This window comes from Centrocercus urophasianus, unplaced genomic scaffold (genome assembly GCF_019232065.1).
Source record: "Centrocercus urophasianus isolate 14NV4802_14NV808 unplaced genomic scaffold, USGS_Curo_1.0 seq_5, whole genome shotgun sequence".
Lineage (NCBI taxonomy): Eukaryota > Metazoa > Chordata > Aves > Galliformes > Phasianidae > Centrocercus > Centrocercus urophasianus.
Window position 1 is genome coordinate 3,657,258 of NW_024885088.1, and position 27,043 is coordinate 3,684,300.

A 27,043-nucleotide genomic window follows, 5' to 3' on the forward strand; every position below is an offset into this window, starting at 1 on the left:
GGGGGGTTGGAACTACATGATCCTTGAGGTCCCTTCCAACCCGGGTGATTCTGTGATTCTGTGATTCTGTGATTCTGTGATTCTGTGATTCAAAAGTTATCTTAGAGTTTGGACCTTTTTTATATGTGCTGTGATCGAGCAGATGAAGTATTTGCTGGTGTTTCAGGTCTGGCATTTCAGCAAAGCTGGCTGGCAGCCTCCAGTAACAGCTACCTCACGCTGGGTCAAACCAGTAAGGTGATCTGTAGGGGGGAAAATGTAGTTTATAAACATGTATTTCTGGTACGTTTTGGTTTTAGTAGACTCTGTTCCAGGACTTAACCCAGAGATACTGTGAACAACTTTCTTAATTGCTTATGTTGGGGCAAATGTCAGCAGCAGTGCGGCCTAATACAAAAACCAATTAGCAGGATATGCAAAAGGTTAAAGTGCATTTTCCTTCCTGGTGTTTGTTTAATGGCGTTCTACGAGTGTGCTTATAGCAGAAGTAGTCTATCCTGTTCTAGATGAAAGCAGTGGCAGTCTGGGCTGTTTCCGTGGCTTGTGTCTGTTGTGCTGGGCTGGAAGGATCAGCTGCACCTCAGACCTGTGGCCTCAGCTCCACCGAGCACCTGAGCATGTGCTCATCCCACAGCAGTGCTGTCCTCAAGCCCACTGTGGTTCCAGCTCCACTCCATGAAGACATCTGCTCTGCTAGCTAGTTTTTGTGGACTTAACTGGGAATATTCTGAGGTCCAGTTCTGACTTTCAGGAGCTTCATGGTGAGAGCAGGTGCAGCATTGCAGCATGGATCAACACTAGGCTGGAAGTGACGTCTTTAGTGGGGTTTAATTCTGACTTGTTGCTTCTTGTTAGCGTTAGAAGGCCTTTTGTCTTCTGTGCAAGGTTCTCTGAAGTGCCAAAGAGGAGCCTGGGTCATTAAACTGGTGCTTTGATTATTCAGAATGCCTGTCCAATCCTGATGATGAATGTCTCACATCTTGTGGACAGCAAATGTCCCCAGTTTTGTTATTGGTCTAGTGATGGTGGTGTCTGAATTCAGAGAACATGCAGTGAAATGAAATTCTGTTTTGCAGATTGAACAGCTGACTTGAGGCTCTGGATCCAACTTGCACTGCTGGTGTTTTATTGTTCCTTGTGGTGTAGCTGGTGATTGTCCCCAAGAAGAGAGAAGATGATGAGTGATGCAAGTGACATGCTTGCTGCGGCCTTGGAGCAGATGGATGGCATAATAGCAGGTAAATGCTTGGAGCTGCTTGTTCGTTTAACTGCTTCAGTTCTCCTTTTTCATATTCAGAATGTGGAGTGCCAGGCTGGGGTCAGAATGTGCTTGTGATTTTGCTAGGTATCTTGCCTTGTGACTTAGACATTACAGGCATATGGAGTGGGTGTATTGCACGCTCTAACGCACAGGCACAGCTGAATTGGTTGCAGGTTTTCTCCCAGCCTGTATCAAAGTGCTGCTTGCAGAGGCTGAGTTCTTCTGGTACATGTACCCTGAAAGCCAAGGACAGTGCACATTTGAAACCGGGGTAAGTGTGTTTGAAGAGCTACTGCAAAGCAGGAAGAGAAAGATTGACTAATACCAGCTATTCTGGCCATCACTTAATTCGCAGGAGTTAAAACATGAATTGATTTTTCCTTTTCTCAGAGTTGGAATGCTGTGGGTCTAAATGGTTGGTCTGGACCTACCTTTAGTATTAGCACTTTTTATAAGTACCTGTAAATTTTAAGTGCTCTAAAGAGAGGGATCAAAAAGTATACAACTTGGACTTTTTATGTTGCATATAATGAGTTGGAAAATAATATAAATTCGCAATGCAGGGGAGCAAGGCAGCAATAAGTTAATATTTCAATCTTATTCCTGCAAAGCTATGCAGACAACTACCCAGTTTGAGAAAATATTCTGTAAGAGTAGCAACACGGTTATGAAATCTTTAGCAGTTCCACCTAAAATAGTTTCCCTTAGGGAGGAAAAAAAAAAAATCATACAGTGTGTGTTTTGCTTAAACAACAACTTTTCTCTACAGTTTTCTTAAAAGTATTAAGAACATATAGCAGGCACATGTGTGAAGTGGATTCAGTTGGATCATAATGACCTCTAAAAATACATTTAAGCTGTGACTTTGGAAATTTCCATAAGTAGATACTGGTATTTGGATCAGATAGCGCCATCTGTGTTTCCAGGAGCCTAAGTTGGTTATGGTAGGATAAGATTTAATATTAAAAAAAAAAAAAAAAACCTATTGAGGTGTTTAAGTTACCACAGACCTAATTTATCTATGTGTCTGAGCAGACCTAATAAACAATATAATAAAAGTATACCAGCTCTTATGCTTTTGTGGGGATTTTTCTCTATTTTTTTTCTGAAGGGAATTATGCTTGCATTTTTTTGGCTTCCCAGATGAGATGAATGAAGGTTCATGGCAGGGCATGTATGCAATATCTCTGTAGTTTCCAAAAGTTGACAGTACAAAAGCTGATGTTCTGTGATGAGCACATCTCATTGTGCTGAGGCTTTACAGTATTAAGGCCACGAATCAATGTGCTGAAATTCTGGTTGGAATTAGCGGGGTTTATTAAAATCAACTTTAATCCTGAATTTGTAGTTTCCTTCCTTACTTAGCGTACAGCAACTTTTAATGTAGGTCAAACATAAATACTGTGAGTTTATGCAAATAAGAGATATATTTTTCTTTATTAACATGCAAACATCAGTGCTAACATGTCTAGCTGCTGAACTTTATTTTTTTTTCCTTGTTGAAGTGATTTAGTCTTTTTAATTGTCTTCATATGTCTCTATTCTTGAAAAAGTAAAACAAAATTCCAGTGCACTGGAGCAGCGTAACAAATTTCTGCATGAAAAGTACTGAGCACAGCTTCCTCTGGAAACCATCAGTGTCTGACTTGGGTCGTGCAGCCTCTACAGGGTGACTCAGAGCATTACCAGCTGAGCCTGTTTCCTCCACAGCGCTTTCAGCCTCCAATATGTCCTTGAGAGCAGCAGCCCAGCTTATGCTTTGAGCTGTTGGGCACTCTTGTGCCACGTGTCTTCTGTCTGATCAGCCCACCTCCTTTTATCCACTAAAACTGTCAGAGATGTTGAAACTCCAAACACGTCAGCAAGGGCTTACCCCCCTCCAAATTGCAAGGTGATACAGGGCACAGTGCATGGAGGGGGCACAGTGCAGCACGTGCACTGAATTTGTTTCAGATCGATTCCCACCAGCAGCAAATGCCACGTGACATTTCTAATTCTTGCTGCAGGTCTCCCATCACTGCCTGTCCTATTTGCTTGTCCTGTGCCTCACTGTGTGGTTTTACTCTACCCAGGTTCGAAGGCGCTGGAATATTCCAATGGCATCTTTGACTGCCAGTCCCCCACTTCCCCTTTCATGGGGGGCCTGCGGGCGCTGCACCTGGTGGAGGACCTGCGGGGCTTGTTGGAGATGATGGAGGCAGATGAGAAAGAGGGTCTGCGCTGCCAGGTCCCAGACTCGACAGCAGAGGCTCTGATTGAATGGCTCCAAAGTCAAATGGTACGGTCTCACTTTCTTTCACCTGTGTTTTATGCTGGGCTGTTGGAAGCTTTTGGGTTGGTTTCATAGAACCAAATGTACATGGCTTTGTTTCAGAGGTGCTGCTGTGGGGCCTCAGAAAAGCTGCTGCCCAATATCTTGTGCAGTGACTTGACCTTTGCTTTCTTCTGTGTACACTGTGTCTTGTTTTGGTGAGCAAAAAGTTTTCAGTAAATGAATTTTGTTTCAGAGGATTGAGGAAAGGCATTTTATAGGAGTCAGACACATAAATTGAAAAAAAAAAAAATGTTGCTCTCAATGTGAACTTTTCACTAAAAAGCTTTTTTGGCAGAGTGTTTTCTACAGGGGCCAGAGTTGTTACTGGGTTTCTTTACCTGATTTATAATAGAAGTGAGTGGTAAAAGCTCACCATCCCTTTAACCTAGAAACCAAACAGTATTTATATTTTCTGTGTTTATAAATCCACCATTTTTTGTCATCTCTATTTTAAAAATACATCAAAATATACCAAGTAAGGTTGTTATCTCCCTATGTGTTTGCTTTCCCAAAAATCAAATAGAGTTAAAAACAGAGGCTACGTGAAAAGTACAGTGGGAAAGAACATGTGTTTATCAAAAGGCAAGTTACGTGGCATCATTGTCTAAGTTCTGACTAGTTTTGCCTCTGTGTGCCCTGTGACTGGTGACATCCTAGCAGGGCCATCAAGGAGTCCTTGTGCTCAAATTGTGGCAGTTTGCCTTGCTGTAGTGGCGTAGGTGTGCATAGATTTCAGAGATGCTCTCACATTGGGAGTCAAGGCTTCTTTCTGAAGGCTGTTTCAGGGCTTAAATCAGCCTGCAACTGTTACAGCAGCTGAGGATGTGTGCTTCTGCAGATCATATTACCACATCTGCTTATGGCAGTGTTCTGGTCTGTTCTCCTGACACACGTGGCATTGGCCGAAGTGATGCCGTGCTGCTGGTTTGAGGCTTGCTAGCTGATGAATGCAGGTCTGATGCTGGACAGGCCAGCTGTGGTGGCTCTGTGTTGCATTGCTACTGCTGGTGGCTGTCAACATGGAAAGCTGCCAATCACCTTCTCCCTTTGCAGGATGGATGTGATGCCTCCCCTCAAAAGGGACTTGGTCTCCGTGGGGCTGTGGATGACAGTATGGGATGGCATTTCTCTCTCGATTTTATCTCTGTGCTCAGATAGAGCAGGCCACACTTCAGCCCAATGTGCTTCCCCGCCAGCATGGCGGAGCTTGGCTTGGAGAGACCTGATGTGCCACCTAGCGGTGTGCAGGCTGGGTGCAGCACTCTGGGACAGAGAGGGAACCAGGGTGACGCAGCTTATGTAGCTCTTGTGAAAAGATTTGAGCGGAGAGTGGTGTTTTTTTGTTTGTTTTTGTTTTTTGGGGGTTTTTTTTTGTGTGTGTTTTTTTAATGATTTTATTTTGCTTTCAACTACTCATTTCAGAGTACCTCCAACTTACTGAAACACACAGGAGCTTTTCTACTGACTCCACTGGTGCTTGGCTCTCACCATCACTGTCAGTATCACAGTCACCATTATTAAGATGGGGAGGAGGAGGCAGAAGTGACATTCAGTCAAATCTTTGAAAAACACAGAGATGCTGCTAGCATCAGCATTTCATTCTCCTGTAACATGCAGCAGTGAACATTGCTGTAACTAGTCTCTGCTCTGTCTGGAGCAGAAGTCAAGAGGCTTCACAGGTTTCGTGCAAGTATGGCCTTGAAAAATAAATGTCCATGTGCTACATAAACAGTCTTAGAAAATTAACCTTTCCCTGTGGGGTGCATAGTTAATGGTAGTCCATTGTTTAGCAATGCTGGTTTAGCATTTACTCCCATTCTGGAATAAAGGAGCCCAACAGCACAGCTCAAGGCTGCAGTGTCTGCTGAGATTAGTGAGGTGAAGGGCAGGCATTGCCCTGTGGGGCTGCAGATGTGTGATTCAGGGATGCCTGGCTGCTAGGAGCTGGAATGAGATCCTTCAGACTCATTTGACATGGATCACCGCATCTTGGTGAGGCAGTAATGGTTTTCATTGGAGCTGTGAGCTGAATCTGGAAGAGGAAGGGCTCTATTATGCTATTCAGCTTACAGCCACCTGAGTACTGAAAACAATTCTGCAAAAGGCAGCAGAAAATAACTATTATTTCTGTTTTCCTCAGTCTGCCTGAATGATTCTCTCTGGCATCCTTAAAAACCCCAAGTAGGAAAAACTGAAAGTTGGGCTTTGTACTCTGCTACAGGGATTTACAGGTGCCAACAATATCACCATCCCTATCTGAGCAGGGCAGGTGTTAGGTAAACTGCCCAGGCAATTTGCAGGAAGGCTTTCTGAAACAGTGTCCATTCTTACAGAGGAAGGGAAAACACCTCCCTGGAGTGAAATTGGTTTAATCCTCAATGCATGAACAAGTTGCAGCCACCAGGCTATTCAAAGCTGCTAGAACTGGTGCATGACATCCCATCCAACCTCGCCTCTCATGTCTCAAAGGAAAACAAAAATAGTGTTCACTGCTGCCAAACAGTGTGTCACAAGAGAAAAATCCTCCCCTGGTCTCCAGAGAGAAACTGCTGATGCCCTAGTTGGGAAAAGGGTCTGAACATAGTCTCCTGAAGTTTCTTGCTCCTGTAAAATAAGGCAGAGGATTCAATTTTGCCATGTCCAAATGAGCTGCCTTCTGTCCTGTGCCACTGCGATCTCCTCCTTTCTGCTCTTCTCTGTGTGCGTGTGTAGTACTAGAGAAGTCTGTGACATGTACTCAGAAAGGACTGAAGAGTTATAGTGCCTTATCCTGAATTTTTTAACCAGTGGATGCCAGATGGCCACGTGACACCAGAGCACGTGTACAGAGTGCTGACATCTGGCAGAGCATTTCTAGGAGGAGTGGTCAGATGGCTCCCCTGGGGAGTTCCGAGGAGTTGTAAGTGCGGCACTGTCTTGCACAAATAAACTGGTTTAACTGCAACATGTCACTTCCACTTGTCCGTTTACAGCTGAAAACTAATCTCTGTGTTGCTGAAACATCTCCTTGTACAAATGGATGGCAGGTAAATGCTGCAATTTAAGCTGGAAATGAGGCCGTTTGTTCAAAATCTAGAAAACAACTGAAGCCTCCCCTAAGCTCAGAAGTGCTAGGACTGTATGCTTGCTCTGGGGACCAGCTGTGAAACGCATTTCCAGATCACAACTATTCCAGAGTCTTGGGGCTTTTCAGGTCGCTTCTGATCAACAGAAATGCATAATATATTCTGATGTGTGCTTTAATGAAACATATGCTGTAGCCTGGTTGTGGAGCTTCTGGTTTGAATACAGACATGTAAGCAATCTGTAACATGGTCACCAGTAACGAGACCATCTCAGTTGAAATTCTGCCTCTTGCAAAACCAAGCCCATGGTGTTGGGGTTGTTGGAAATGCCAATGGAAGTTGATCTGTTCATTTCTTGAAGAACAATTCTCAAAATAATTGCTTCTGGTTGTTGCAGTTTCTCTTCAATTGAAATAAGCAAGACAGTTTTATTTCTGATTTTTTTTCCCACTTTAAAAGAAAAATACATTTTATTGAATCGACCTTCCCAAAAAGAGGAAACCAGATGGGTCTTATTGAAAAGGGGGGTGAAGGGTAAATGTGGACGGGCAGTTCCTGAGTGTCTGAGGCCCCTTGGTGTGCTCAGCACAGAGCAGAGGAGCTGAGGGCAGGCCTGATGGCGGCTGCAGCTCCTCACAGGGAGCGGAGGGGCAGCACTGAGCTCTGCTGTGTGACAGCGACAGGGCCAAGGGAACGGCATGGAGCTGTCAGGGGAGGGCAGCTGGGGGTCAGGGACAGGGGCTGCACCACAGGGCGGTGGGCACAGCCCCGGACTGCCAGAGTTCAAGAAATGTTTGGACACTGCTCTCAGACATAGGGTTTGAATTTTGGATGGTCCTGTGTTAAGCCAAGGCTTGGACTCAGTGATCCCTGTGGGACCCTTCCAACTCCAGAGATTCTGTGACTTTTTCTGTAAAACTCCCCGTGGACCATAGCAACAAGTGCAACTGTGATTTTAACTCTCTGTGGCACTGTGTTGAATATGATGAGAGTATTAAAAAAATGGGAAACTTAATGGCCTTCGAAGATTTCTCTAAGAATGCTGCCAACTCGCTTGGGGATGACAGTGTGAGCTGTGGTCTCCATAGAGACTTGTGCAATCCAGAGTGGCATCTCACAGACCACCCTCAGCTTTTGACATTCTTTCAAAAGTCCATTCTTGAGAGTTAATCACAGAGGGAAGTTTTCCTGCTTGGATAAACACAGCTTGTAGTCTTGCAGAGATAGACTAGCCTGTCTGGAAGACGGTGATTCCCAAGTGGTGGAAGTGGTTTGGTTAGCCAGAAGTCATTGCATGTTTTTTATTCATGGAAACATCTTGTCTTCAAACCAAAGTTTGTTGTTTGATTGTCTTAGTGTGGGCGTGCGGTGCATTCATTTGGCTCAGCTTGTGTTTATGTTGAGTTTAGCTATTGAAAGTAATGTGTTGCACATCGGTTTTACCACCAAGCACCTGTCTGAGATCTCTCCTTGAGCTAAAGAATGAAAGGAGTCTTGTGATACTCCACTAGTCTGTCATTATAAACTGCCTCCTGGTAATACTTTTTGTTCATGAGAGATCTACCTCTGAAAACTCTTGAAATGCTTCTTGATAAGAATGATCATCCAGACTGGTGTGCTTTTAATATTGGAAGATGATATAGGTTCATTATCAGCGTGTCTTGGCATGGCATTGTCATGCCTGGCAGAGTTCATCAGCGGTGAGAACCACCTGTACAGTCATGCCCTGGAATGCAAAGGTAGCCCCAGTGGTACGGCAGTTGAAAATCACCATTCTGACTCCAGAACGCATCTGTTTAGCTTGAAAAGCACAGCTGCTGATCTTCTTCTGCTCTATTTTTTTATTCTGGATTGTTCAGAATGCCTGTTTTTGAGACTTTTTAGTCTACCAACATTAGTAGTAAACGTTCATTTTTCATATTAAAAGCTGTGCTTTTTTAGATAATCATGGGATTTGCAGAGCTAGGCTCTAGTAGTCAAAAATACAAAAATACTTGGGATTTATTGTGCTGCTTGAAGGTACTGTGTGTATTGGGACTGAAACGTGAGGGTGAACACTGGTTATTATTGTCGCATTTTACATGGTTTAGAGTACAACATAAACTTGAGACAAGCCGCTGGTAACATCTGGGGCCAGTTAGTCAGCTCCTTCCTTCCTCTTTTTCTTGGCACCTACACATGAATTACATGTGCTCTTCCTGCTCTCACGATTAAGAGCCTATCGAGAAGCGTAAGCCTTCTCCTGATTGTCCTGCGGCAGGGAGAAGGGAGGGGTGTGCATACTGTGCATACCAGGGTCCTTGCTCTACTGGCAGACCTAGGAGGCTCCAGCTCCTCTTGGCAGAAGAGGGATTGAGTTTCCCGGGCTTTGATGTGTTAATTCCTGAAGGAGCTGTTTGCTCCGCCTGAGGAGCGCTGCAGCCCAGCTCCGCTTCCCACATCTCCCGCCTGGTGCCACCTTCTCCTGCAGCTCTGGTGAGACGGGGAGCCCTGCCCTTGATTAACCCCCTGTCCGGGTTTGGAGGAGCCCTGACAGCACTGCTGGGCGCTGCTCCTGCTGCTCTGTACCTCAGCTGCCTGCCACGGCTGCTTACATCCCTCTGTGCATGAGGATAGCTGCGAGCAGCATGGAGTACAGCTGGGACATCCACGGGCACTGTGTCTGGCTAAATAAGGTAGGGTATCTCTGCTTGCTCAGGCTCCTGCTTTCTCCCGTGACGAGCCATAGCTGGGCAGCGCTGTCAGGGAGTTAGCGTTTTGTCTCCTGTGCAAGAAACCAGCTGAGCTGCCACTGGAGAAACAGAATATTGTGAGACGATTGCATCTTCAATTCAAGTGCAATTCAACAACTGTGCTATTTGTATTTAGAAATGTTTCAGGTAATCCTCACAGTGAACCTCTGGCTCAATCTGTTTTTCTTTCAGAATTCATTTTTATTTGAAAGGCTTTACAATACAATGCAGAGATTTTAAGTGTGTGCTTTTTTTTTTTTTTTTTTTTTTTCCTGCTTTTCCTGTAGGGAGGATCTATCTGTGAACTTTGGGAAGCCTCAGCATGCCTGCTGTCAGCATGTGGAGCAGGCTGAACATCAGGGGGAGGTGCAGGTTCTAGAGGGCAGTGATGGGCTTCCGCGCAAACTGGTTCAACACTGAGAAAACAGACCAAGCAATGGTAGCTGTGCTTAGCTAAGTGTAGGTAATGTGTATTATAAAAATCTGAACAACTAAAGCATGTCGATGAGCTCTAATTTAACTCCAGATGGTCAGGAAAGAGATGTCAGGGAAGGCCCACTTGCCCGACTGTTGGCTGGGCTGTGGTGGTCAGAACTGTGCAATCTGCTGTATGAGGGAATAATCTGTGGAGTGGCAGTGCCTCTTAAAAAAATCAGCTTGCATCTTCGTCAATAACAGTGTGACTTGTTCTGCTTATGCTGTCTCAAAAGCAGAAAAGAAAATGAAGGATTATAAAGGAATCGGCTCCATAAGCTAAAACTGGGTTCTATTTTTGAAAGGAGAATTCAGCAAGTAAGGCTTTTTTTAAATGTTTTTTGTTTGTTTGTTTTAGAATGCTTAAAGAAGCAGCTGTTAGAAACTTCTTCTGTGGCTTGGAATGTTAGCTTATATTTTAAGAAAAATGGATTAAAGACTGAGGACAGGCAAACTGTGAAAATTTGTGATGCATCTCCTTATTATAGGAATAATTCTCTGTAGAGCAGTGTGGGTTTTGACACACGTCTGCAGACAGAGCTTACAGATACACAGCAAATTAGCAATGGATTGATCTTGCAGAGTTTTAAGTGCACTGAATCTGATCTTGTAAGGCATTTTAAGTAAATGCCTAACCTCAGACTTCTGAGAAGCCTCAGTGGCATCGTGATAATTGCTCTTTTGTTTTTAGGATTGTATTGGTAAATCTGCATTCTCTTCCCATAACTGCTATGCAGTTAATTCCTAAATTGAAAACACATGCAAAGTCTAACCACTTAATTGAAGATAAATTCTAAATTGCTGATGAAAAAGACCCTTTTGGAAAATGGAAAAGCTTGTCTTCCACAGCTTGTAAACTGTGTTAATCTGGTATTGACTTTGACAGTATACATTTGGTCCAGAACTACCAGCTGCCACAAATACTCTTTACAGTTGCTATTGAATCAAATGCTTTCATTTTTTATTTTTATTTTTTTAGTAGGTGCGTGATGCAATGGTTGCTGGGCTCTATCATCTACTTTATTCTTCCTGGGGAAAGAACAGAGCAGTGGAGAGATGTTATAGGGCATTGAGCAGCTGTTGTCCACAGCCTGATGCTCCATGATCTCTGCACTACTACAGAAGGGGCTGGGGCTGCTACTCTAAAACACTGATGTGGTGGCCTCTCTGTGTTGTCGTTTGCAGTCATCTTTTCCTCTAGGGTGACTGAAGACAGTGACTGCCTTGTCATAGCTAAGACGTGCTCTGATATTACAGTCAATCCTAGGTATTATGGAGAAGTTACGTTTCAGGTGGAGGACAACCTGATGTTGGGTTGTACACAATGTTTTGTTTTCAGTATACTACAGGAGGTCATCTTTCATGCAGAGTGCACTACTACTGCTTTACTCTGTAAAGACATGTTTTTGTTTGGTTTTGTGGCAGAACAGCCTTTATTCCAGTTCTTTCCAGGGCTCTTATCGTTTCATTTCCATTTCTGTTGGCAAAGTGCAACCATGTCCTGAACTCTGCCTCCAAATAATTCTACTCTAAAATCGGGAACAACATGCTGAACAAAAAAAGAGTTTTTTGAGGAATGCAAATGGAGTTTAACAACAAAAGTGTCTTGGCAAGATGTTGTCCCAGTGACTAACGTTCTGCTTTAACACCTCGGTTTTCACAGCACTGTAAAGACATTTTCATTGCAGTGTGAAGCCACTATTTACCTCTTCACACAGTCTGTGGTTCGAGATAACTTGTGTCTGGTCACACTAGAAGTAGCAAAGGTTCAGTGGTTAGGGCACTGCTGAGTTGTTTGGGAGGCAGGGAATTGAGCATTGTGCTTTGGGGAGGATATTGGTGTGAGCCCCAGCAGAATCGGGGCACCTTTAGACCTCAGCTACCTTCTTGCAGTGGGGACTGAATATCCCTTTTCTACATCACAGACACAATGCTTTGTTGATAAATGTGTTCTGTGTTACAGAGTTCAGACTAAGAAATTGATACTGAAAGACTTCACCGGAGAGCTACACAGAATAACAAAAGTACAGAAAAACCTGTTTTTTGTAGTATGCATGGAAGTCAAGTCACAAAATCTAAAGCATAATCTTCTACCTGAGCTGCTAACAAGTTTATGTTGGAAGCTCTTTGACTTGCTTCACCTTAATTTAAAGTGTTAAAAAAACCTGAAGATCTTGAATGGGAAGCCTGTGATATGAGGTGAATTCTGGTGGAGGTCGGGGAAAAGTATTCATACTCTGAGCGTACTCAGAGGTGTAGATTACTTGTGCCTTGGTTTAGTTTCTAGATGGTTAGAAAGCCTGGTATTTGCTGCTAAATAATTCAGGTACAGGGTATCATTATGGTATGAGGTTTTGGTACAAATTTTCAGGGAGCATTTTTTATTAGTCTGCAGTAGCTCTGATGATTTCAGGGGAGATATTATGGTCATCTTGTGACAGTTACACATGCATGTCTGGAAGATCCATTTGCTACTAATGTAAAAGCTGTCCAACACAGGCTGATTACCTGAAAATAGTGCTAAGGTAAGCTCAAACACTTGATACCTCTTCCTATTTGCTTTGCATCCAGTCTTCAGCTGATGATGCTGAGTGTTTCGTTCTTCCAGTTTCACACAAAGGAGTTCCTCCCCCCAGCCCAAACTCAAGCACATAATACAGAAAAGGTGTTTTAGCCAGCCGGTCTCCTGAGACATGCTCTACAACACGAGGGGGTACAACATACTTGAAAGGGAGACAAACAGAAGCCTGAGCCTTGTGCACAGCTCGTATGCGGGATTGGCCTTTCCTGCCAGGGTAGTTGGGGCACCGCAGGCACTGGCTTAGTTTCTTTCCACTGCACATTAAGCAAAGGCCAGGGCCTCTCGAAGTCAGTGGGAATCTCAGTGCTGAGCATGCCAAATTTCAGAACAGCTTCACAGTCTCCTGTAAACAATTCATAGAATTTTTTGAGTTGGAAGGGACCCTTACAAGTCTTCTAGTCCAACTCCTCTGCAATGAACAGGGATATCTAGAGCAGGATGAGGTTGTTCAGAGCCCCATCTAGTCTGACCTTGAATGTCTCCAGAGATGGGGCACCATCTCTCTGGGCAATCTGTTCCAGTGCCTTACCACTCTTATTGTAAAAAAAACTAATTAGTTATATCCAATCTAAATTTCCCCTCTTTTAATTTGAAGTCATTCCCTCTTATCATATCGCAACAGACCCTGCTAAAGAGTCTGTCCCTTTTAGATACAGAAGGGCCACCTTCAGGTCTCCTTGAGTCTTCTCCAGGCTGAACAGCCCCAGCTCTCCCAGCCTGACCTCATAGGTGTCATTTGTTATAGATGTTAGAATGAGATGTCTAACACCTCAGAGGTCCATGTCTCTCCTGTACTGAGGACTCCACATCTGAATGCAGTTCTCCAGGTGAGGCCTCACCAGCACAGAGGAGAGGGGCAGGATCACCTCCCTGCTGGCTGTGCTGCTTTTGATGCAGCTGAGGATATGGTTGGCATTCTGGGCTGCAAGGGCATATTGCTGGCTCATGCCCAGCTTGCCATCCACCAGTACTCCCAAGTGATTTTCAGCAGGGCTGTGCTCCATCCTTATATCCCACATCTTGTACTTAGAGTGGAGGTTGCTATGCAAGACCTTGAACTTGGCTTTCTTGAAACTGAAGAGTTTCACTTATGTCCATGGCTTGAGCCTGTCTGGGTCTATCTGAGTGGCATCCCGTTCCTCGGGCATATCAACCACACCACCCATTTATGCAATGGTGGGAACAAGAACTTCTTTCCTGAGCTGAGACGTTATTGTGGCATACATCACAAAGGGCTTTGAGACAGCTTTGAATATGGAGAGAGGAAAATCCTTCTCCCAGCTCAAGAAAGAAAGTTGCTGATTCCTGTAGACTTTGATAGCATTAGTATGTATTTTTGCTTCCCCTTAGCTTCAGGCAGCTCTATAAGGAATTGCATTTAGAATGCAGATGCTCACCCATACCCAGTAAAAGGATGTCTCTTACTGTATGTTTTAAAAAAAAATAAAATCATTTGACTTGCAAGAAGCATAATGCGCATTTTGTGGATTCTAAGTTGATTTTCTCCACTTGCTGAATGTCTTGTGGTATTTGTCCCTGCAAGTGTTGTTTGACATGGTACTCCACTGAGCACAGATTTTGCTAACAACTGCTGAATGTGCAGTAAGTGAATTCTGCAGAACTGGGTCACCAGAAGGTTCTTCCCTTCTCGTTTGGTGACTGAGACCACTTCTCAGTGGTGACTAAGAACAAAAGCCCCTGAACAACTCTTGTCTTGAATTGTGGTTGCGTATCTGTTGACAGTATATTTGGTTTGTATCATTTTGGAGACCGCTGAATCTCTAAATCCAATCTTGAATGGTGCATACTAATAGTAATCCTCAAAAGTGTAGATAGCATTAGGTTTTTCAATTGGAAAATCTTAAAGTTATCAATATTGAGAGTCCACAGATGAAAAAGTCATTATTATAATACAGTTGCTTGTAAAGCTTGTCAGTGTTGATGCTACTGTTAATGTTTGCCATTGCAAATTATTTATGATTGTCATTTGAAGCTGATGAAGTGTACAAGACAAAAACTTTGTCTGATCTTGGGAGAGTGGTAATCAGTGTAAACCTTTTGATTAAACTTAGTGCTGTCAGTGAGTTATGTATGGATCATAATACTGCATGTTGTATGTTCTCCTTGCAGTGCTAAGTGTCACAGTGTTTGGCATGGAATGATTTGAAAGCTGTACAGAAGAATGCTGCTTATCATGAGATAACTGGCAATATGATATTTGCTGTCTTTTTCAGACTAATGGACACATATCTGGGAATGGAGATGTGTATCAAGAAAGGCTGGCTCGTCTGGAAAATGATAAGGAATCTCTTGTTCTGCAAGTGAGTCATCACCTAAATGATTTTTTTTCCATTGCATTTATAAGACTTTTTGGTATTATGTGATTACACTTCTGAGGATATATTTGCAATTATGTTGTCTTGGGCAGTGATTAGAGAGCTTGCTGATACCTGCAAGTTAAACCAGATTAAGATATGTTATTAGGTTGTAGTAAAAGTCTAAATGCCTTTCTTTCTGTGGGTCTGCTGAGCAGGTCTGTAAAGCCACCAGTGGCTCACATATCTATCCTTAAGATCACTGTTTTTTTGTGGCTGTTTGCATGCTGTTCACATCAGGTGACATACTCTTCTCATGCAAGGTGACAAAAGCTGTGGGGGGTTGCTGATGGGCAGGAGGAAGAGAGCGCCTCTTCAGAAACCCTGCTGTCCTGTCAGGCTGCACTGGGCCTGACTAATCAGTTGTCTCGAAGCTCAGCCCCAGGTGCCTGGCCAGCTGGGTTACTCCTGCCATCATTGTTGAGGTTACCTGGCACCTCTCTGTCTGTACAGGCATGCTTCAGTCCTCAGTGTGCATCCAATGTGAGGGATGCCTGTGGAAGCATCAGGGTGTGCTCCAGCCAGCTTGCCATCCCTCCCGATGACACTGCAGGCTTCCTCAAAATAACCTGTTTGAAAATGTAAAGTTTATTCAGAAGCAGTGTGAAAGGGAGAAACTGCACACTGTGCTGTACTGTGTGCAATCACTTGGAAAGCAGAATAGCTGGCATTTGGTGAAGTTCAGCAATTTGGTCGTTAAGGCAGGAGTTTTAGTCAATACACTGTCACAGGCAAAGATAAAATTGTTGGCCATAAAATGCAACAGCCACTCTGGCGAAAACTGTCACGATGAGTCAGAAGGGAAGATGAAGAATTGCAGTGTGTCAACCAGAAGATTGGCAGAAGTTTCCATAAGCATGAGCGGAAAGATCCAACAGCTTTGCCATGCGTTGCATCCATTGCAGAGCTCCTCTGTCCCATCTTCTTCCATGGTCCCATTTTGTCCATAACGCAGGCAAAGCTGTTATTCCTATAAGGTTTTTCAGGTGATGCATACTGTACTAGTGCAAGTAAGTGCAGCTCTTTATCTCTGTTGTGCAGGTGAGCGTACTTACGGACCAGGTGGAGGCCCAGGGAGAAAAGATTCGGGATCTGGAGTTTTGTCTAGAGGAGCACAGGGAGAAGCTGAATGCCACAGAGGAGATGCTGCAGCAGGTATTTCACAAACACATGTCTGTTGCTCCTAGGGAACAACATTTTGTTTTTGAAAGAGTGGTGTGCCTCAGTTCAAAGTGTATTCCTGATGACACTTAACTAAGTGACAATTTTCTACCATATTTGCTTTCAAGTCTTTGTACTTAGTAATGTCAGTGCTGTTTTACACTATAGGAATCCAGACCTGCTCTGCTTTGAGCCTTTCCCCACTGAACTTCAAAGGGGCTTGGATGAAAGCCTCTGGCAGGATGGGTGGATTCCCCTCAAAGCTCCCTGCTGCCCAGGGCAACTGTGATGACAGACAAGCTTTTTTCTCAGCCTGGCAGCCAACCTGTGATAGTGATCCAGTGATCTCAGCTGCATCCTAGCTGCCCAGAGTCTGTCAAATGGTTAATTGCTGTATCCAGCACTTCAGGGAGCACAGAGTGTATGACAATTTGCTCCTGAAAGGGGCCTTTAGCTGCTGAAATAAATGACTGATTTCTTTCCCCTTGGATGAATAATTCTGTTTTGTTCCTCCTTATCTTGAATCAGGAGCTTTTGAGCAGAACATCCCTTGAAACTCAGAAGCTGGATCTTATGGCAGAGATTTCCAATCTGAAGCTAAAGCTTACATCTGTAGAGAAGGATAGATTGGACTATGAGGACAGATTCAGAGATACGGAGGTGAGTGAAAATCAGTGAAATAAATTATGAAAGCTGTGTGTGCTTCACATTACCAGAACATTTATGGGAATGTTTTTTGTTTTGCTTTGTGTTCGTTTGTTTTTTTGCCAGACAAAGAAGATATTCATCTTTAAAGTTAAAACGCCTGTATCTCAAAATCAGTGTCCCCTTTGGCTTGGTAAACCAAGATTTTTACAAAGAAAGATTTCCCTAAAGAGTTTTTGATTCTTGCCCTCAGGTTTTCAGGCAGGTGGCATTTAGGATGACTTTAAATATAACTGTGTGAGTTCATTGCACTTTTCCATCCCAGCTTGCAGCTGTCTTTTTTGAGTAAGGCATGTCTGTTTGAGACAAATTGTGTCCATTACAAGGGCAGAAAACATGCCAACACATGTGCCATGTCTTTGCACATGCTAAAAGGCATAAATTTTGTTTTCAGTAACAAAGAATGAGGTGACTTTGTGAGGGCATTTTGAAGCCTCGCTTCAGACCTCAGCTCCACGGAAGGGAGCTGCAGATATTCTTCTCAGCCTGGCTTTGGCCCAGAGCTGTACAGTGCCAGGCAGAGCTGCAGCCTGAAGCTGCCATCCTTGGAAGCACTCTCCTCAGCCATTTGCCCTCTGTGCCCCTTGGATTGTGTAGCTGACCCTTGTTTGTCTTTGAAGCTAGAAACCCAGAGACTGCAGGTTGGCGAGCTTAGTTTTTACAGGAAACTCCAAGAATTAGGCTGTGCTTCACTGCAGGGGTAACATACCCTTGTCAGAAATACCTTGGAGCCTGCCAGGGAAGAAAATTTCAAATACTATTTTTTTTCTGAGGATTTATAAATGAGCTGAAATGTCTGATGTTCATATTGTAGGTGTTCCAGATGTCGTTCATTTCTAGAAGAGAAGCAGCTGTAACAAAGGGCAAAGCTTGACCCTTTCACTTTAATGTGTTTTTTAATTCCCTTTCAGGTTCCTACATGTTAGCCAGTGAAGTTATCAATTATCATTCATATTAAATCCTTCATGTCATCCAGTTTTTAATTATGTTTCTCATTTCAACTTCCCCTTCTAGCTTGGTAGGTTTCTTATGTTCACCATTCTTTCTCTACAAAGATGCTTTGCTAGATATGTTAGCCTTTTTTCCTTTGTGCTCTAGGACTTTTCCTGTCTACATGCTCAAATACACAGCTTTTTCAAAGCTAATTGTATAATTTACAGAGATTTATAATTGATCTGTTCTTTAACCCATTCCAGTCTTTCCACTTTCTCAGCAGACACTAAGATTATTTTCCATAACAAGCGTGGACAGTCTGAGTTGAGCTTGGTTTTTGTAAGAAAATATATTAGGGAGTTTATTTAGGGAGGAGTCCATAACCAGACATGCTCTTTGAAGCAGGAGCCAGAGGTTAAACTTGCTAACTCATGGAGAATTCTTCATAACTTAAAACACCACCAGGCTCCTTTGTGCGGGTGAATTTCTCAGTGGAGGAGAATTATGAACATAGTTTGCATTCCCAGTACTGGTAAGGAAGCCTCTGACCCTCAAAGTCTTACGCTGCCCTTGGTTTTTTGTGCCTCTCTGGCCCCACGATGGAGAGCACAAAGTAATGCAATCAGGGATGGAAAAGAGTTTTGGAAATAGGAGTCAATGTCAGCCCTATCAGATACAGTTGTGGGTCCATACAAGGAAAAACTGTTGCTTGTTTGCACGGAGGGATCTGTCTCTGGATCAAAAGAGGACTACTGTGCATGTTTTTTAGTGATTCAGCAGCAGGGGAGGCAGGGCTGTTTAGTATTTTTCTTTTTCCTCTGCTTTGTTATGCAAAGCCTGGCCGTCTTGTTTGTACTGTTGAGGGTCTCTGTGGAGCTTGGTGAATCTTCAGTGTGACTTTATGCCTAAAAAAAGCTGAGAAGGAATGTCATTATAGTTACCATGCTTTAGATAACCTAAGACATGAGAGATGTCTCTTGTTGTATGTGAAGGTGAGTAATTAAAAGTATTTTTAGGGCAAAGCATGCTATCAGGACTCCTCTTTAGTTCTATTTAGCCCTTGGGTGAATTGTACAGTATTTTTGGTGACCAGTTGCTACTGATAAAGGATTCAGTTATGCAAGGCCCATATTAAAACAGGAGATTTTAGTTTCCAATCCAGGATCTCGTGCTCTTGTTTGCAATATAAGTCTGTTTCTCTGACAGTACGAGTGTATCTTGACACTTCTGTTAATCTTGTGTTGTTATTTTTTTTTCAAAAAAGGAGAATAATGTTGTGTTTTTTTTCATTGCTTCACTGCGGCATTTTGAATATAGGTAACTGAATATGGATAATATGGATTTCCCTCTCCCCCTCCAATATTTTAAAAATCGTGTAGTTCAAGTGAGAAGTACGTAGGCAACAACTTCAGCATCTATTGCCACGTGTAGGATATTTTGACATTGGATCATAGCATAGAAGAAGTGATGGCTGCAGGAGATAAAATCTGAAATGAATTGTCAAAGTGTCAAAACTAACTCTCAGACCTGGAAATGTAGATTTGTTAGAGGTCTTTAGCACCTAGCACTGTTGAGGAACAACTCAGTTAATAGTGACATCTGTGTGTATTTAGAGTTGAGTGATGTGATTTATAGAAGTTGTGGTTTGAAGAACCAGTAAGGAATTGCAGATGTATTGAAATTAGTCATACAGAGAATCATAGAATCACTCAGGTTGGAAAAAACCTTAAAGATCATCAAGTCCAACCACAGCCTAACCATACGACCCTAACTCTAACAACCCTCCACTAAATCATGTTCCTGAGCACCACATCCAAATGGTTTTTAAACACATTCCGTGATGGTGACTCAACCACCTCCCTGGGGAGCCTATTCCACTGCTTAACAACTCTTTCTGTAAAGAAATGTTTCCTGATATCCAACCAAAACTTACCCTGGTGCAACTTGAGGCCATTTCCCCTCATCTTGTCACCTGTCACCAGTGAGAAGAGACCAAACCCGCTCTCGCTGTAAGCACCTGACAGGTATTGGAAGAGAGCAATACGGTCTTCCATCAGCCTCCTTTTCCCCAGACTGAACAGCCCCAGTTCCTTCAATCTCTCCTCGTAGGACATATTCTCCAAGCCCTTCACAAGCCTTGTTGCCCTTCTCTGGACCTGCTCCAGCACCTCAAAACTGAGCACAGTACTCGAGGTGAGCCTCACCAGTGCCAAGTATAAGGGCAGGATGACTTCCCTAGTCCCACTCACCACACCATTCCTCATACAATCCAGGATGCCATTGGTCTTCTGGGCACACTGCTGGCTCGCATTCAGCTGACTATCCAGCAGTACGCCAAGGTCTCTTTCTATCAGGCAGCTTTCCAGCCACTCCTCCTCAAGCCTGTAGGGTTGCCTGCAGTTGTTGTGACCAAATTGCAGGACCTGACTCTTGGCCCTATTGAAACTCATGCAATTTAATTTTGCCCGTACATTAGTAGCAGTAATTGTTATTACCATCCTCAAATGTTCTATGTTTTCATTGTAGTTGTGGTAATAGAGCTTGGACTGTGCTAAGGAAATACAGGTTCTGCTTGGTCGCTATCAGATTCATTATGCATGTATAACCAGAGATTTCTAAGTTAGGAAAATATGGACTGGGGGTGGGAAGGTATTACCAGGGACCCACACAACTCCTGGTAGTGTAGAAACCATTATGCAGCAGTTTGAGTCCACTTCTGTTTTATAGGGTGCCCAAAGAGTTAATCTTCTCTTCTGAAGAGTTTCCTAGTGATAAGGCACTACATTAGCTGTTCAGGAATGGATTTTTATTTTTAATCTTTTAACTTGCAAGCATAACACTTATCTAAGATCCATGCATAAATGAAAGATTGGTGCAATAAATGTGAAACAGAAGCTTGCTGGATGTCTTGAAGATGTGCAAAAACCACAGCTTTCTGGTAATGTGCTCCCCTTCAGAGCAGAGGGGGTGATTTTCCCCAAAAACTGTAGCTCTTATTCTCTGTCTTGTATGGAAAAACACTCTGTCCTGCCTGTTGCACAGGCTTCCTACTCTGTTTCCTGATCTGGAGGATGGGGAATCTGGGGGAAAGACGACTTTGTCCATTGGTGGGACACAACCTTAGCATTCAGTTAACCTCTGCAGGAAGAGAATGCTCACAGTTAATGTCCAAATGTGGTAGGTCTCTGCTGTTGTGTTTTTACGGTCTCATCAAAGCATGCCTAGTCAACTGTCACTCTATTTACTGATTTTTCCTCTTGTTTCTGGTCTTGTTTTCTCTTTCACTCAGGACTTGATCCAGGAGATAAATGAATTACGATTAAGAGTAGGAGAAATGGACAATGAAAGACTACAGTACGAGAAAAAGCTTAAAACAACCAAAGTAAGTGAGGCTGAGGGGAAGGTGCAGAGATGGGTGCAAGTCACAAGTTTTAGAACTTCTTCCTGTTTTTCCCCAGTCCTTGCCTGCACCTTGCAAAATTCTGAGCGTGCTCAGGCCTAGGAGTTTCATGGTGCTCACTTAGAAACTCAAACAATACGTAAAAAGGGATTATTTCCAAATGTCATGTTGTGGTTTTCAGATCCAGACATTGTTTTTTATAAAGGGTAACTCACCACACAGCTGGTCAGTAACCGTAAATATTTTATTGGTTAGACCCTTGATTCACTCGTAGGTCAATACCAGTTGTGGTGCATAAGGCATGTGCCATGGGTGAGATCAAAGCTGAGTGTTTCTTTTTTCCTAAATGTGCTGAAAATCAGCCACTCCTGAAAACATTCCCCTAACTGACTGTAGCACTTTTTTTGTTCCTGTAAGTTTCTGACTTCTCTTTGCCATTTAGCTTTGTCTCTTTTCTGTCTTTAGTTTTCTCTCACTCCTCTATCTCTGTTACCAGTCTTTAATGGCCAAACTTTCTAGCATGAAAATCAAAGTGGGTCAGATGCAGTATGAAAAGCAGCGGATGGAGCAAAAATGCCAGATGCTAAAGGTGTAGTAGTTTATGGGTAACATTTGGCCTGTTTCGAATCCTTCATGTTCCACCATTTTATGGTCTGTCTTGCATTGTGCTGTCATGCTCTGTTCTTCATTGATTGCTGTGTGTTGATATGCAGTCCTCCCTTTCTCATTAGATTGCAAGGCTCTTAGTGTAGATATGATTTATAAGCTTTTATATCAAATGGGAGAGGATTTTAGTGTCATGAACACTGCATGGGTTATTTGTAGTTTAATTAAGCTTGGATTAAGTTCATTCCTCTTCCAAGGGAAAGCAGCTTCTTCTGTAATTTACTTCCAATATTCAAAACGAACTTTTCCTCACTTTTTTAAAGAGAACATTTATTCATTTCTAGCTAGAAAACAGTGATTCTCTTTCACTGTCCCCTCTCCCAGATGTTAGTTTCATAGCATGTTTCTAAAGGAGGAAAGATAACATAGCATCAGCAACTACAGGTAGCTCCAGTTCCCCTTGATTTACCACAGCTTTCATATGACTGAGAAAGGGTCTTGTTTTGGAGAAGCACAGGTCTTACACTGTCAGAAATCCCATCAAAATCAGTACCAACTTGAAGCACTGGAGAATTGTTTGGGCCATTGTTTGGGTTACAAATATCACTTCCATGCATATTTGTAATAGATTGTTTGAGGGAAGCTCATGAAAAATCTAAGCCATCACGGTATTCTAGTTGATTTGTTCCTTAAAGAATTTAACACTTACGTAGGAGCTATAAATATCAAAATTGAGGCTTGTTTTGTTTACAAATGGAGCAAATTAAATTTTTAGTGTTGGGTACCTTTGCTCTAGGGGTTCCTGTCTCGATGATGCTGTTGCACAAGATATCTTTGGACATCAGGGAAACATTTTACTAAGCTGGATAGGATTTGACTCAAATTTTTAAAAGCTACATGCGTGGATCCATGCCAGTCTCTTGCTGGGTGCAGATGGTTAGATATAAGTTGTAATTTGACAGCATTTCTCTAATATACCCCAACTCCCCCAAAACACCATCTGTCTTGTTCCCATGAAACTCAACTCTAAGCCTTCTTTCCTAATGCTATATCAGCAAATCTAAACTGTGGCAGAGGTACCATGTTTTTGTCTGAACTGCTTTTCAGTATGTGTTTGTGTTTGATGGCATTACAGTCAATTTGTGTGTACAAGCAGTGATTGTTTTTGAAAATGTCCTCAGCCTGTTCCATGAGAACAACTCCATAATTGTCCGACTTTGAACCTGCACAATGTTCTATAAAAATCAAAATAAGTACTGTAAATCTTAGCTGTCAGCCTCATCACTTGAAATTTTTCTGTCTGTGCAAGTTTAAACAAGTAAGAAAACTGCTTTTTTGCTTTATGCTTTCTTCTTTAATTTAGATGTAAAATCTTTTTTTTCAGATAAATTCATGAGACTGACACTTTTGTCCATTGGTCCTCTGGTTTTGCCCCCTTGAGAACTAAGTGGTCTGTTGTGATACTCAGAGGCAGAGTGTCCCCTCAGCTAGGGTAAATTTTAGAGCCCTTAGTCACTTCCACTGTCTGAAGAGCTGTTCACTGTGCTTCATACAATTGATTTTTGAAAACATCTCAGATGTGCATAGAAGCTCTCACTGAGTGATTCTGTGTCTGTTACAGGATGAACTATCAGCTTTGAAAGAGAAACTGGAGCAGAAGGAAGCTGAGGTAAAAAGGTTGCAAGAAAAATTGGTATGCAAGCTGAAAGGAGAAGGAATTGAAATACTGGACAGAGGTAAGAACATGGAAGGCTCTCTTAGGACTGTGCAGAGGCAACATGTCCTCCTCAGTGCCTTCATCGGAGGTAGTGCTTCTGGGTGTGAACTGCAAATAACAGATAAAATCCTCAACTTTCATGCACTTTCTAGTTTACTTCTTTTACCACATTTAGTGAGTATTCACAGTGCTGCTGCTGAACCTACCGTTGGAATAGGTTCTTGATCAACACTGAACTTATCCTGGTAATCCCTAGTTACTACTTCATGAGGCTTTTGCATCGTGCCTCAAAATACACAGTTTATGTTGGCAAAGAAAGTCTTAAACTAATTTCAGCCTGTTTTCCAGAAAGCTTATACTAAGAAGTTCCCTCCTCAATATATCTTCCACAGTGTTTGTGTCTGGGCTTTGCTTATACACCCCTTACTGTTAAGGAAGAGGAAAAGCCATCCTGCAGACCTAAGTATGATGTACTCATATTCATCGTGGCCCCAGCCCTAAGAAGGATTGAGGATTGGTTCTGGATTTGCCTACTGGTTAATTCTAAATCCTAACTAAACCTGAATTAGCTCTGAAATGTAATGTCAAATACTTCTTTTATTTGCTTGCAAAGAAGCAGCACAATTGGTATTTGTTTGGAGGAAACTCAATTTCAGGATCTTCATTTGAAAATAGAAAACTTTCTTTAAGGCCTCAAAAAAAAATTTCCAGTTTTTGACTTGCTGAAATTTCATTTCTGAACATATCTCACAAATAATTGTCCTAGATTTTAAATCCAGCTTCAAGAGATTGATTGTTCATTTCTGACCTGAGGTAGAAAAAGCTGTGTGTAGGTTGTCAAATTTTACTTAATAAAATTCTGTTTTTAAAATTTGCTCTGAAAGAGCACTGAAAGTGACAGCACTGAAATGTGATTCCTGTTTTTAACATATTTAATTGTAAACAAGGTCTTGCTTTATTGGTTTTTTTACTACCTAAATGGAGCTTTTCTTTCTTGGGGGCTGCTGTATACACTGAACCTTCATTACCCTTTGGTTCTCACCTGTAGGTCAGTTTTCAGTATAGCTCAGCAGAGGGATCATCTGCCATGATGAACCATGGATTGTGCTTTCTGAACAAATTTTTGTACGTTATAACTTTTCTGGCTTTCACATAATGTTAGTTTAGGAGTAACTATTGATGTAAGCTTTTTCTGAGACATTGTTACCACCTGTTTTCTAACAGGTGGAATCAAATCAACATCAATAATAATCAATATCAATAATCAGTAATCAAATATCCTTGAGATAGGTAGACATATATCAGCAGGGAGACCATTTGAGTCATTTGGAAAATTAGCAATGAGAGTACAGTGCAAAACATGAACTGTTTGCTTCTGCAACACTATGTGAGGAACAGTTACTCCTTAAGTAGCAATGTTTTGTTAAGTTTATTTAATTCTGTAACCTTCGTGCTAATTTCAAATCCAATGGACTTTTCTGCACAGATGAAAATTGTAAAAAGAAGCTCAAAGATAAAAGTAAGGTTTCTGATGTCTTTTCACAAGCATTCCAGAAGAGCTTTCTGCATGTGATTGTGAAACTGCTTTAACAAGCACTCTTAGGTTGTGTCATCTGTAACCCTTAGTTACGCTTACCTGTCCATATTCTCAAATTTTACTGTATATCACACTTGAAATACAAAGTTTTCAGAAGAAAAGCTAATAGACAAAGATTTGATTTCATGGAGAATCACAAAATTCTGCTTCAAAGTGGAGTGCACAGATTTTTTTCCTTAAGATGCACACACAAAGAAAACGGTTGCCTGCTAGTGAAATGCAATTACATTCCAGTAGTCCAGATTTGCTGTAAGCATAACTTAGTGAAAATCATTGGAACTGTATCAGTTGCAGTATTACCCGATATACCTAAATGGCTTTTACCTGGAAAGGCAGCTTGTTTTTCATTAAGGAGGAGGGTGTTCTTCCCACTGTGGGTTTTTGGTTTTGTTTTGGTTTTTTTTTTCCCAAAGGAATTTGAGGAGGTTAAAATGCTTTCTTGCCTGTGCATTTGCCCACCTCCAAATGTTGTAATGATGTTTCAAGTTTATTTCATTTAGGCAAGGTAGATTTTTAGATTTAGAAATTGAGATCATTTCAATTCTTACATTTCTGTAGTCCAGAACACCTCCAAATTCAAAACACATAGACTGTTAAAAATACATGGAGACATTTATGTTCTGTTTCCTCATAAATAAGGATTACAGATGAAACTCTGATGAACCACGATCTCTGTATTAGGGACCTCTTTCAAGTCTGAACTACAGTATGTATTCTAGCATGACTGCTTGTCATAGCAAATACTTGCATCATTTCTTTGTGCCATCCTCATTTCTACATCCATACTGAATTATGACTAAACACCACTGCACAATGCTTTCTTTGTCATGTTTGTTAATCCTGTTGCTTTGTATAGTGAGTTTTTGAGATGTCACTTGGGTGTTTGTTGACTGTTGTAATGAGGATGTACACTGTTGTGCTCCAGTTGTAGTATTTTGTATTTTGGACCTCTTGTTTTGTGGTTATTAGATCACGTGAAGAACAGAGTGATATTCAAACAGTAATTGTACTCTTGACTTTCATTTTTCTTGAAACTGAGGAGTAGGTAAGGTAATTTCATGAACTTGGTCATTTCCTGGGTTAAAGTCAGAAAAAAAGGTTTTGGAGAACAGTAGTCCACGTATTTCCATCTAACATAGACTGTAAGTGGCTTGTATTTTGCTTTAATTTGTAAATTTACCTTCAGATACTACTGAGTTGATTCTAGGGTTGTTGTTGTTTTTTTTTTATTTCCTTACACTGTCTCATTGAACTTGACGTATGTAACTGTGTTGTGTTTTTAGATATAGAGGTACAGAAAATGAAGAAGGCGGTAGAATCTCTTATGGCAGCAAATGAAGAAAAGGTAGCAAAGCCATTATTTTTTGCATTAATAATTTTTTAGATTCAGTTCTATCTCTTTAAAAAAAAAAAAAACTGCATATGTGAACTTCTCACAATTCAGTACAAAATTAAATCTGTAAGAATCAAGGGATCACTACAGTCAGAAGTGTTGTGGAGCCTCTTAAGGGGGTATAACTGGGCATTTATTCCCATGCACACAGAGTCCTTGCAAATCAATGTCACGAAGTTCAATGAGACTGGAATTTACACCAGAATTCTGCACCCTGTCCCATCCGTGCCTCCCAACTACTTTTAGTTTTGCAGACAATTACTGAGTAATTGTATTTATTATTTTTGATCTACTAAAGGAAAAAAAAAACATAATCACAATTCTCTTCTGTTTCAGGATCGAAAGATAGAAGAGCTTCGACAATCTCTGAATAGATACAAGAAAGTTCAAGACATGGTGATATTGGCTCAAGGTAAAAAAGGTACTGTGCAGTTTATGAAGTTATAAACTCTACTCTCACTCAAATAGTAGGTGCACTGTGATAGCGTTACATCAAATCTTAGACTTATCTTTGGAGGTATCTCTTAGAGTAAAGGCCAGTTCTTCACCTAGTGCAGACTAGTAAATTGCCTTTTCTGACCATGCAGCTGAACATTTGGTTCCTCTGGTAGTAGTAATTTTCTACTGTCGTGTTGCATATTTGACTGCTGTAAAGTTAGAGTGTGATGAATTCCCGTGCTCATTCCATTGCCTCTTGAAATACTTTTCTGGGCTAGGTACTATATTAAC

General features: G+C 42.0%; 1 protein-coding gene across 7 annotated transcripts in view; it reads left to right on the forward strand.

Annotated features, from left to right (window-relative positions):
- PPFIBP1 (PPFIA binding protein 1) overlaps nucleotides 1-27,043 on the forward strand; it is a 103,785-nt gene that overhangs the window by 52,964 nt on the left and 23,778 nt on the right. For 4 of the 7 annotated variants that reach the window (XM_042834946.1, XM_042834949.1, XM_042834948.1 and 1 more), the window contains exons 3-12: nucleotides 1,077-1,238; nucleotides 3,334-3,539; nucleotides 14,662-14,748; nucleotides 15,844-15,957; nucleotides 16,492-16,623; nucleotides 20,891-20,983; nucleotides 23,229-23,343; nucleotides 24,811-24,843; nucleotides 26,205-26,266; nucleotides 26,651-26,735. In XM_042834946.1, the coding sequence (XP_042690880.1) occupies nucleotides 1,175-1,238; nucleotides 3,334-3,539; nucleotides 14,662-14,748; nucleotides 15,844-15,957; nucleotides 16,492-16,623; nucleotides 20,891-20,983; nucleotides 23,229-23,343; nucleotides 24,811-24,843; nucleotides 26,205-26,266; nucleotides 26,651-26,735 (991 nt within the window). In that variant the 5' untranslated portion in view covers nucleotides 1,077-1,174. The remainder of the gene's footprint in view (nucleotides 1-1,076; nucleotides 1,239-3,333; nucleotides 3,540-14,661; nucleotides 14,749-15,843; nucleotides 15,958-16,491; nucleotides 16,624-20,890; nucleotides 20,984-23,228; nucleotides 23,344-24,810; nucleotides 24,844-26,204; nucleotides 26,267-26,650; nucleotides 26,736-27,043) is intronic. The other 3 variants (XM_042834950.1, XM_042834951.1, XM_042834953.1) reach the window with 2 other exon arrangements.